Genomic DNA, 13,014 nt, shown 5'->3' with positions numbered 1-13,014 from the left:
GTGCTTTGGTATAAACTTCAGCACATGAATAATCCCAGGATCTTAAATGGGGCTGCTCAGAGGTTTAATGTTAAGAACACATCTAACTGCCTTGCTGGATTGGAACCGGACTGCTCCCCAACTCAGAATCAAGGTCTGCTGAAACTCAGTAGATTACTAACTATTTGAATTTGATTTTAGTTAGCAGACAAGCATTAGAAATTCTATCTGTGTTGTTTACTACTTGCTATGTTTTTGTATTCTGGCTGGATGAAAATACAAGCAATTGAAGCCAAAAATAACTTTTTGGACTCTTGGATAAATGGTTGCCTCTTAAAGCAGGGGACTAGATTTAATAGCTTAAGAGGGCCATTTCAGTAATATGCTCCTACATACAGAAGCATGGGAATTGAAAATGAGGCCTTGATCCTGCGAAGACTTACACACGGGTTTAAACATATAACAGTCTTCTAGATCTGGGCTTTGGTTTCCAGGAATAATCAAACTAATGCACTGTTCACGCAGCTGTGAAATTCACCTTCTGTGGCTATTCTGTGGCCAGAAAAACTTGACTACTTGAACGTTCATGTGAAAGGAAACTCAAAAGGTGCATAAATAGGTCAATCAAATTAATTTGAAAATATATATGCATATTGTCAAGGGACAACTGTACTACTTGTTCTTTTTCTTCTTCACTGTGAAAATATTTTTATTTCTGAAGAAACCTGTAAAAAATACATGACAAAAATTAAATAAATAGGAATTGTTACTATTTCTTTAGCAGGGAAAAGCCTAAACAAATGTTAGTGTGGGTAGAGGATGAGAAAGTAATGTGAATAATTTGTTGTACACCATAGTATACAGGAACTCCTAGCTAACACCATGCTTCCAGAACTGAGCACAGAATAAAAGTTAAAGAGGGGGTCTCCATGGCATAACTGGTTAGTTGCTCACTCAGTAGACTCCTTGCTAAGTCCTTTTCAGAGGTTTCCTCAGACCTTTCTCAGATAGGCTGCAAAAACTAGGAAATGTTGTTGTTGTAAGATGACCTTAAAGAGAAGGCATTTTTATTAGCTCAGCAGGAGCAGTTATTAAAGTGGTTCCGTCAATTAAAATGTAGACATTTTTTTTCAATAGCAATTAAAGCTATTTTCAAAATATTATCTTTCCCCAGAGCCTCCTGTTGTTTTTCCTAACATGTTTTCCTGCTTTTAAAATATATATATGCTTCTCTATTGTGCTGCATCATAAAAGGAGCAACAGCCAGACTGAGACCCAGTCCTGAAAACATATGTGTATATGACAAGAGTTGTCAACCAGAGGTACGCAAACCCCTGGGGGTACGTGGGAAGACCCCAGGAGGTATGTTGCAGTGGCATGGAGAAGCGGGGGGAGGGTCCAGCAGCACTTTGCACCGCCGCATACTACTGGTGCTTTTGTTTTCCATTTCCCTCCCCCTCCCCTACCATTGTTGACTGGCCACTGGGTGACCCTCCATCCCGGCTGCCAATTGGCCACCAGGCCCTCCCCCTCCCCACCACTCATTGACCGGCTGCTGGGGGACTCCCCACTTCTCAACTGGCTGCCAGGGGTGCACCGAACAAAAAAGGTTGAAAACCCCTGGTATATGACTATATTTACTCTGATAAGTATATGAGTATCTTCACTCTAATGAATAGTCCATTGAATTCAATGCAACTACTCATAAACATACCCACCTGTTTACGCAATATTTAGCCTTAACTAAATATACAGGAGAAACAGAGAAGATGATCATATGCAAAGTATTGGGTAACATTTCTCATAAGACTTCTGATATTTCCTGCTGGTACTTCTGACTGGACCAGGAGTAGCATAAAAACATCATGGATGTTTCAATCCTTTGCTTTTCGCTGGACCAAGAAGTGCAAAGCCAGACAACAGCCTGTCCCCCTGTCCCCCAAAGGTAAGCGTGTGTTTTCTACTAGGTTGGCGGATCTCCTCCGGCGGGCTTTAAACTAGGCTCGTCGGGGGGAGGGGAGTACGAGGGCAGGGGAAGCTGTGGACCACCAAACCATGTGGCACCCACAAGGACAGCCCAGCCTGAGGAAGGAGAACATTGGAAACCTGAAAGCCATGGGGAGACCAGCACTACAGAACAGGTAAGAAACAAGAAGGTAAGAAACAATGGGCCCCTTGGGACTCGAAGCGGGGGGGGGGGGGGGGGGGGGGGGGGGCAGCAAAGGCACCAGTCACAGGGCTCAAGTGCCTATATACTAATGCTAGGAGCATGGGAAACAAGCAGGATGAACTAGCACTCCTGCTTGCACTAAACACCTATGACTTAGTGGGGCTAACAGAGACCTGGTGGGATTCATCCCATGACTGGGCGGTACATATTGAGGGCTATAGATTGTACAGAAAGGACAGGTCGGGGAAGAAAGGGGGGGGGGTTGCACTTTATGTCAGTGAGCAATATACATCAACCCTCATCAAGACAGAATCCAAGGTTGAGGAAGTAGAAGGATTGTGGGTTAGGCTACATGGGGGGCAAGGAGAAAGGGATTTGGTGGTAGGGGTCTGCTACAGACCCCCACACCAAGGGGAAGAAATAGACGCGGGGCTCCTGAGGCAAATCTCGGAGACCATAAAAGCTAAAGAGGCGGTAATCATGGGGGACCTAAACTACCCAGACATCTGTTGGGAGACGCAGACAGCAAGGTCCCATCGCTCACGCAGGTTTCTAACCTGTGTACAGGACCTCCACCTGACACAGGAGGTGCATGGTCCCACTAGGGGGAATGCCATACTGGATCTGGTATTGGCAACAGGGGATGACATGATAGGGGACCTCCAGATCGGTAGCCATTTGGGAGACAGTGATCACCTAATAATAGAATTCAACATAAGACGTCGAGTGGGTAAGGTAACTAGTAGGGTGAAAGTGCTAGACTTTAGGAAAGCTGATCTCAATGCACTCAGGCGATTAGTCAAGGACACACTGCAGAGTAGGAGTTTTGAAGGGATGGGAGCCCAAGAAGGGTGGCTGTGCCTTAAGGAAACGATCCTTCGGGCACAAAGCAAGACGATCCCCGAGTGAGGCAAAAAAGGGAAAGGGGCCAGGAGGCTTCCCTGGCTGACCAGAGAAATCCAGGGCAGCCTAAGGGCCAAAAGGGGAGCACATAAAAAGTGGAAACAGGGTGAGATCACTAAAGATGAATATACCTCCTCTGCTCGTGCTTGTAGGGAGGCAGTTAGGCGGACCAAAGCTACCATGGAGCTGAGGATGGCAACCCAAGTAAAAGACAACAAGAAATTGTTTTTTAGATATATTGGGAGTAAAAGGAAGGCCCAGGGAGGAATAGGACCCCTGCTAAATGGGCAGAAACAATTGGTGACAGATAGGGGGGACAAGGCTGAACTCCTCAATGAGTTCTTTGCCTCAGTGTTCCTAAGTGAAGGACACGACAAGTTGTAGGGGTTGTAGGGAGGCAGCAGCAAGGCGCCAGACTTCCATGCGTAGATCCTGAGGTGGTGCAGAGTCACTTGGAAGAACTGGATGCCTTTAAGTCGGCAGGCCCGGATGAGCTCCATCCGAGGGTGCTGAAGGCACTGGCCGACATCATTGCAGAGCCACTGGCGGGAATATTCGAACGCTCGTGGCACATGGGCCAAGTCCCGGAGGACTGGAAAAGGGCTAACGTGGTCCCCATTTTCAATAAGGGGAGGAAGGAGGACCCGGGCAACTATAGGCCAGTCAGTCTCACCTCCATCCTTGGTAAAGTCTTTGAAAAAATTATCAAGGCTCACATTTGTGAGAGCCCGGCAGGACAAATTATGCTGAGGGGAAACCAGCACGGGTTTGTGGCGGGCAGATCGTGCCTGACCAATCTAGTCTCTTTCTATGACCAGGTTACAAAACGCCTGGACACAGGAGGAGGGGTGGATGTCGTATACTTAGACTTCAGGAAGGCCTTCGATACGGTATCCCACCCCATACTGGTGAACAAGTTAAGAGACTGTGACTTGGATGACTACACAGTCTGGTGGGTGGCGAATTGGCTAGAGGGTCGCACCCAAAGAGTCGTGGTGGATGGGTCGGTCTTGACCTGGAAGGGTGTGGGCAGTGGGGTCCTGCAGGGCTCGGTCCTTGGACCGATACTCTTTAATGTCTTCATCGGTGACTTGGACGAGGGAGTGAAATGTACTCTGTCCAAGTTTGCAGATGACACAAAGCTATGGGGAGAAGTGGACACGCCGGAGGGCAGGGAACAGCTGCAGGCAGACCTGGATAGGTTGGACAAGTGGGCAGAAAACAACAGGATACAGTTCAACAAGGAGAAATGCAAAGTGCTGCACCTAGGGAGGAAAAATGTCCAGCACACCTACAGCCTAGGGAATGACCTGCTGGGTGGCACAGAGGTGGAAAGGGATCTTGGAGTCCTAGTGGACTCCAAGATGAACATGAGCCGGCAGTGTGACGAAGCCATCAGAAAAGCCAATGGCACTTTATCGTGCATCAGCAGATGCATGACGAATAGGTCCAGGGAGGTGATACTTCCCCTCTATAGGGCGCTGGTCAGACTGCAGTTGGAGTACTGCGTGCAATTCTGGGCGCCACACTTCAAGAAGGATGCGGATAACCTGGAGAGGGTCCAGAGAAGGGCAACTCATATGGTCAAGGGCCTGCAGACCAAGCCCTACGAGGAGAGACTAGAGAAACTGGACCTTTTCAGCCTCCGCAAGAGAAGGTTGAGAGGCGACCTTGTGGCTGCCTTTAAGTTCATCACGGGGGCACAGAAGGGAATTGGTATTTATTCACCAAGGCGCCCCCGGGGGTTACAAGAAACAATGGCCACAAGCTAGGAGAGAGCAGATTTAGACTGGACATTAGGAAGAACTTCTTCACAGTTCGAGTGGCCAAGGTCTGGAACGGGCTCCCAAGGGAGGTGGTGCTTTCCCCTACCCTGGGGGTCTTCAAGAGGAGGTTAGATGAGTATCTAGCTGGGGTCATCTAGACCCAGCACTCTTTCCTGCTTATGCAGGGGGTCGGACTCGATGATCTATTGAGGTCCCTTCCGACCCTAACATCTATGAATCTATGAATCTATGAACAACAATGAAAAATAATATAAAAAGGGAAACAGACTTCTTTAATCTTCAGCAGAAAAATTTTAAAAAGAAAACAAATCAATAAGAACACTTTTTTCAGTTATAGTTGATGTAATTATTATTGGAACATTAGTATGTTTAAAAAAGTAGACAAAACACAATTTTTAAATGGGTGATATTTCTTGATTGCACATTTTAAGCGTAAGTTTTAACTTACTGGATTTTCAACCCAATAGATCATCTGTTCTGAGTCATCAAAGTCAACATCAACACCATTCTGAACCCCAGCTATTGGAACCATGGCATCATTGGTCTTCTCCTCTGGGTTCAGAGAAAGCCCATAAATTATATTATCTCTTACAGCAATTAGGAATGGTTGTTCAACTGTGAAAAGAGCATAATTTAAATCAAAATACTGTTATAATATATTTCATTTCATCCAGTCAAGAAAAAGTCATGCTATACAATTGGTGTTGTCTGCTAATTTAGGACTAGGCTGTAAATACTTAGGGCACTTAGGACAAGTTTTAAAAAACAAGTATTACTGATTATCCTAACAGGATGTTTAGGCTTCTTAATCAGTGCAGTAGAAGAGATGAGAGGATCTCCCACTTAACTCATTAAAAATGATGGATATAAGTAAATTTACTCAAGGGCATAAAGATTTGCAGATTATTCCCCAATTCAGCAAAATACTTAAATTTGGGCTTAACTCTATACGAGTACTCTCATCTGTATTCAGCAGTTCACATGGAGAGGAATCTTCAGGAGTGGCCAAAAGCACATCTACATTGGTTCTGTACCATTCCTAAGGCAGCTGTGAAAAAACTAAGTCCTGCCTCCCTGCCAACACCTGCTCTGCAATTGTCAAACCGAACCTGAGGCAGTGAAGATGCCCCTGTACCACTGCTCTCAAGATCTGCCTCAAAAACCCTTGAGTGAAGAGGTAGAAGACTCCCCTGGAGAATCCTCACAACCACAATTTCTGAGTTTGAAGCAGGTGGAGCAGAAATGACTTAAAACGGGCAAGTCACTACATTTTCAGCATTAACATAACCTTCCCCATTTCTGTCTGATACCTCCATTCTTAAGCCACCCAGAAAAATTGAAACATTTCCATCTTTTAATATCAAAATCACAAAACATAAACTGCAAAAACTCAATTCATGATCAAAACTTCCAATGCCACTTGTAAAAGAAGAAAATGGGCAATGTGGAACATACTTTTCATCCATATAAGTTTAACCATATTAGACATACCAGTTCCTTATGGAGAGTACACCAATATCACTGTGTTGAAAAGAACACTATGCAACAAAAGTGTGCATAGCTTAGTTTAATCTTTTTGTTGGCAGAGTAACCTAAACAATGTCAACACAGATTAGAATCATAATAAATCTCTGAAGAAAAATGGCAAATGCTATTCTTTATAATCATTAGCAATAATTAAAATCTTTCACCATGAAAAGAATCAGCAACATGGTATAATGCCCTTTGCTGATAAGATCTGACCTGTAGCAATTCCACTACATAAGTAAAATCTGAAGAATTTGTCTATATGCAGGTTTTGAATGTATCACAGAAGTTTTAACTAAACAGTGACAAGAAGCCTGCACAGATTAAAATGACCTGAAATACTACTGTTCACACAAGCAAATTTATTTTTGCTTATATCATTATATGTACTGATCAGTTCTTGAATTTAGAAAAAAGTTGAATGGTCTAGGAAGTAAGACTAAGACATTTCAAATACTTCAAAGCTTTGACTAAATGCAGTGGCCCAGAACAGAACTGGATCCCACAAATATTTGCACACACATACATACACACACCAGATGCAAGCATGCATGCACACATGCACACAGAGCATTTCATAGGCCTGTGCTTGATCACAGCTACCTTTTATTTTTTTCATCATGTTCCCTATAACCCCAGCTTTGCACAGACTAAAGAGCATAGTACTCATTTAACATCTTCACCAATGATGTAGACCATGGAGTCAGAAGCAGGCTGGCCAAGTTCACCTATGACACCAAACTCAGGGGTAAAGCATCCACACCTGAGGACAGGAGGGTGATCCAGGCAGATCTTGACAGGCTCATGAAATGCGTGGATGAGAACCGGATGGTGTTTAACACCGAAAAATGTGTTTTTCCTCCACCTTGGGAGGAAAAACCCACAGCATGCTTATAGGCTCAGCAGTGCTACGCTGGTCAGCACTATAGATGAAAGGAACTTGGGGGGTCGTGACTGACCACAAGATGAACATGAGCCTTCAATGTGATGCTGCGGCTAGTAAAGTGAGCAAAACACTGGCTTGCATCCATAGATGCTTCTCAAGCAAATCCCGGGATGTCATTCTCCCCTTGTACTCAGCCTTGGTGAGGCCACAGCTGGAGTACTGTGTCCTGTTTTGGGCTCCACAATTCAAAAATGATGCGGAGAAGCTGAGAGAGTCCAGAGGAGAGCCACGCGCATAGTCAGAGGTCAGGAAAACAGACCTTATGATGAGAGGCTGAGATCTACGAGGCTCTTTAGCCTGGAAAAGTGCAGGCTCAGGGGTGATCGGATGGCCACCTACAAGTTTATCAGGGGTGTTTACCAAGATCTGGGGGAACGTCTGTTCACCAGAGTGCCCCAAGGGATGACAAGATCGAACGATTACAAATTCCGCCGCGACTGATTCAGGCTGGACATAAGGAAGAACTTCTTTACTGTCCAAGCCCCCAAGGTTTGGAATAGACTGCCACTGGAGGTGGTTCAAGCACCCACTTTGAACGCCTTCAAGACACATTTGGATATTTATCTTGCTGGGATCCTATGATCCCTGCTGACTTCCTGCCCCTGGGACAGGGGGCTGGACTTGATGATCCTTCAGTGTACCTTCCAGCCCAAATGTCTATGGAAATTTCCATGAGTAGTTCTCATTATGATAATAAATCTTACTGATAAATGTGTGCTGTGTTTAAAATTAAACACACATTGTTTAATAATAGTTTTATTGTTGCTAATGGTACAGGTAAATCAACATCACTCTCTGAAGAAGGAGGACCCGGGCAACTATAGGCCAGTCAGTCTCACCTCCATCCTTGGCAAAGTCTTTGAAAAAATTATCAAGGCTCACATTTGCAAGAGCCTGGCAGGACAAATTATGCTGAGGGGAAACCAGCACGGGTTCGTAGCAGGCAGATCGTGCCTGACTAATCTAGTCTCTTTTTATGACCAGGTTACGAAACACCTGGACACAGGAGTAGGGGTGGATGTCGTATACTTAGACTTCAGGAAGGCCTTCAATACGGTATCCCACCCCATACTGGTGAACAAGTTAAGAGACTGTGACTTGGATGACTACACAGTCCGGTGGGTGGCGAATTGGCTAGAGGGTCGCACCCAGAGAGTCGTGGTGGATGGGTCGGTTTCGACATGGAAGGGTGTGGGCAGTGGGGTCCCGCAGGACTCGGTCCTTGGACCAATACTCTTTAATGTCTTCATCAGCGACTTGGACGAGGGAGTGAAGTGTACTCTGTCCAAGTTTGCAGATGACACAAAAATGTGGGGAGAAGTGGACACGCTGGAGGGCAGGGAACAGCTGCAAGCAGACCTGAACAGGTTGGACAAGTGGGCAGAAAACAACAGAATGCAGTTCAACAAGGAGAAATGCAAAGTGTTGCACCTAGGGAGGAAAAATGTCCAGCACACCTACTGCCTAGGAAATGACCTGCTGGGTGGCACGGAAGTGGAAAGGGACCTTGGAGTCCTAGTGGACTCCAAGATGAACATGAGTTGGCAGTGTGATGAAGCCATCAGAAAAGCCAATGGCACTTTATCATGCATCAGCAGATGCATGACGAATAGATCCAAAGAGGTGATACTTCCCCTCTATCGGGAGCTGGTCAGACGCAGTTGGAGTACTGCGTGCAATTCTGGGCGCTGCACTTCAAGAGGGATGCGGATAACCTGGAGAGGGACCAGAGAAGGGCCACTCGTATGGTTAAGGGCTTGCAGACCAAGCCCTACGAGGACAGACTAGAGAAACTGGACCTTTTCAGCCTCCGCAAGAGAAGGTTGAGAGGCGACCTTGTGGCTGCCTATAAGTTCATCACGAGGGCACAGAAGGGAATTGGTGAGGTTTTATTCACCAAGGTGCCCCCGGGGGTTACAAGAAATAATGGCCACAAGCTAGCAGAGAGCAGATTTAGACTGGACATTAGGAAGAACTTCTTCACAGTTCGAGTGGCCAGGGTCTGGAACGGGCTCCCAAGGGAGGTGGTGCTCTCCCCTACCCTGGGGGTCTTCAAGAGGAGGTTGGATATGCATCTAGCTGGGGTCATCTAGACCCAGCACTCTTTCCTGCCTATGCAGGGGGTCGGACTCAATGATCTACTGAGGTCCCTTCCGACCCTAACATCTATGAATCTATGAAGAGTATTCTGCTAAGAATCAGTGAAAAAAGGAGGAAGCACTGATTTAGCCTTGAAAGTGCAGTTAAGAAAGGCACTCCCTTAGAAAGTCAGAGATCCTCAATTTGTCTTAGTCTAGAGGCAGTTTTGTCCTGAAATTGCATGTGTTCAGGAGGTTCCTTGGCAGAGAAACCCCAAAGTACTTTGCACTCTTCTATAGCTGGATGAATAAGTTATAAAAAATGCTTTGTTTGATTAATTTCGTCTCTTTAGACTTATGAGTTGCCTGTAAGCAATTGATGATCTTGAATTTTTCTGGAAATTAATTTGATGAAGGATTTCTGCAAACAACTGCAGACTGATCAAAGGCTGTTCACCAGGGTAATCGGATATGAGAAATTTAAATTACATAAGTAGGGTTGGTTAAATCAAGACACGTGTGTCATATCTGTAATACTAATGTGTCCCTCCAGATCCTACTGTATTTAGCACTTTGAACTTTTACCCAGGAATAAGCAAGCACTACAAAACTTCTGCTCTAGTCTCCATGATCTACCTATTTCTGGTCTGGCAGTTAGGCACTGCTAGTCACCAGGGATGTGCGAAGCGGGCTGTATTCGATTAGGATTTGGATTCGGCCCAGTTCGGGGGACAGCAATTCAATTTGCTGATTCAGATGACTGTCCCGATTAGATTCAGCCAAATCCAAATCTGAAGATTTGATGCTGATTCGGAGAATCAGTGATTCAGCCATAGACACAGCTTTATGTTTTTTCTACATGCCTCGAGGTGCCAGGTGTGGCTTGTGAACACTGAGATGGTGGGGTGGATGGAGCATCCCACAGGAGCACAGCAGGGCCCCCCGCATGCTCAGCAGCAGGCCCGGAAGTGGACTGGAAGTACTTGCACCCCTCCAGCTCAGAAATTAGTTGCAGGGGGACCTTGGGTGCCCCCCCAGACCTAGGAGGCACCAGTCACCAAGCTAGGCAGCCAGGCAGAGTTCCCTGCATGCTCCGCGGTGGACCCAGAGGTGGACCGGAAGTGATTCTGGTCCACTTCCAGGTCCGCCTCCAAGCGCGCTGAGGACCCCACATGCTCCCTTGGGATGGTCCATCTGCCTCACCATCTGTGTTCATGAGCTGCCTGGTACCTTGAGGTATGTAGAAAAAACATATAAAGCTGTGTCTATGGCTGATTCATCGAATCTCTTCGAATCTCTCCAAATCAAATTGGAGGCTTCTGATTCGATTCGGAGAGATTAATGGGTCTCCTGATTCAATTTGGATTTGGAGATTTGGCCGCCGAATCGGACAAAATCTCCTCTGAATCAAATCAGCAACCAAAGCTTCACAGAACCCTACTAGTCACATGCATCACAACAGGGTATTCCTTTGGTTTTCTGGTCGGAGAAGTGATCTCATGGAAGACTGTACAGGTCTGGTCACCTATGATCAAGGAAGTAAAGGTCAGACTGGAAGCTATGCAGGGAAGGGTGACCAGGATGGTCATGGAAATAGAGAACCCATTTTATTATAAAAAAGGAGACCATGGGCTTGTATCTATAAAGCAGCAAAAGCACGTTTCAGCAAAGATAGAGATGAGCATGCCACAACCACCCACTTGTGTCGGGATGCTCAAGACCTAAAAGTTCACCAGGAGCACTACTCCGGGCTTGTCTCCACTGTTCACTCTCAAGCTCATCATTCCAAGCAGGCCTTAGAGTACCCACTGGAGATGAGCATGGAGCAGCCTCATTGCTGAACTTCCAAGTCCGGATCTTGTCAGCAGATGTAGGTGGGCAGGGCATGCTCAGCACCAGCGTCCCTGGTACCAGCCAGTGCCACAGTACAGACATGCCCTAAAAGAACTTGGAATCAAAGGCTGAAAAGGGATATGACTGTTTTCTATAAATATATAAGGAGGGTGAACAGCAGAGAGGAAGAAGAGCTGCTTAAGCTAAAGGTCAGTGTTGGCACAAGGGCAAACGGGTGTTTACTGGCCACTAACAGATTTAGGCAGGAAATGTGAAAAAGGATTGTAGCAAATAAAAGGAGTGAGGAGCTCCTGTGACTAGAAACCTAACAAGTTTTAAGATAAAATAGAGCTCAGTCAGTTTATGAAAGGGATCTTATGATAAAGATTGCCAGGCACTGACTTAATGCCTCAGGTGATCCCCTCCAGTCATGTGTCTTACCTCCATAGGACTGCAAATCTTAGGATCAGGCTTCCTGACAGATAGTTACAAGTATAACAAGCTATGAATATTCAGTAATTATTAGCAATTAGTAACTCTTTCCAGACATATTTCTCCCCAAAATAAAAAATTATATGCCGAGCAGAGCTAAAAATCTGGGTCATTTTAAGATGCCTAGAAAGAAGCCAAGCTTTTTCAAAAAAAAAAACCCCCCAAAACCCCAAATCTAAGTGCTGAGCATCTGAAACCCTGGTGGGGTGCACTTTCAAAAAACTGGCCCTATATCTAAACAGAAGTCTATATTCCAGGCTCCTAACTTGCAATCAGCCTGAAGTGAAGGATATATTTTCCATGAACAATGATCCACAGCTGTGTGCACTGCCTCCAACACTGGCAGAGTAATACCTTTTTTCCACAGCTCATTACCTCTCATGCAGTTCACATTATCAGGGGAAAGTGTCCATCCTGAAGGACAGGCGCAAGAATAGAATCGTGGTCCTGATGAAGAAAGCAGGCAGAGGTGGCTACAGGAAGCTGATGCACATGAATTGATACCTAAGAGTAAACAGAAAGCCCTAGTAAACTTTAAATGCGACCATACAGTAGTAGACTGATGAAATTCCATTTGATGCCCTTAAAGTCAAAACTGCATTATATCCACTTTTGTATTTATCTAGATCAGAAACCATGTGTACAGCCACCACAACACCGAATCACTTTGCTATTAGAGCAGTGGTTCTCAGCCAGAGTTCCATGAGATCCTTTCAAGGGTGCCATGCCATATCAGCTCTGTTAGGTGTGTAAACACCTACATATGATTCACAAGTAAAATCAAAGGGTGCATCCCCAAGAGTGGGAACATGCATTTTCCAAGGGACAAACACCAACAGTACAATATGTGTGGCTGCTACTTGTCCCCAGGGAATGCCTGGGCACGCGCATGCTGGTGCATGATGCTGCCCCGGGTGGGGTAGGGGAGGCAAGGGCCAGCACCTGGGCTGGCCCCAGCAGCCTTACCTGGGGTCCTGGGGGCCTCCAGGGGCTGCAGCCACAGTGATCTGACAGCAGGAAGCCTGGCTGGCAGCTGGAGTATGGCTCCAGCTGCCCAGCCTCTAGTTTCGGCGCAGCACACTGCTGCCACGTGTGCCACCCCACTATTTTAGGCACGGATTTTTTTGACACTGGGATCTCCCAGTGTCAAACCCCTCCATCCCCCCAGCAAATATAGCAGTACAGGGAATGCCTGCATGTTCAGCACATGCAGTGTGCAGCACCGCACACAAGTCTACGGCACCACATAAGGCATATGTGCACTTGTCTGGACGCACCCAAAGATTTCAAATAGGAATC

At 46.0% G+C, this 13,014-nt stretch overlaps 1 protein-coding gene across 1 annotated transcript in view; it reads right to left on the bottom strand.

The window, feature by feature from the left end:
- The window catches only part of LRP2 (LDL receptor related protein 2), a 180,888-nt gene that overhangs the window by 100,736 nt on the left and 67,138 nt on the right, over positions 1 to 13,014 (bottom strand). The window contains exons 30-31 of the mRNA XM_019480291.2: positions 12,091 to 12,219; positions 5,288 to 5,454 (exon numbers count right to left, since the gene is read on the bottom strand). Coding sequence (XP_019335836.1) covers positions 5,288 to 5,454; positions 12,091 to 12,219 — 296 coding nt within the window. The remainder of the gene's footprint in view (positions 1 to 5,287; positions 5,455 to 12,090; positions 12,220 to 13,014) is intronic.

This window comes from Alligator mississippiensis, chromosome 4, assembly GCF_030867095.1.
Source record: "Alligator mississippiensis isolate rAllMis1 chromosome 4, rAllMis1, whole genome shotgun sequence".
NCBI lineage: Eukaryota > Metazoa > Chordata > Crocodylia > Alligatoridae > Alligator > Alligator mississippiensis.
This window is presented reverse-complemented; position numbering and strand designations above follow the sequence as displayed.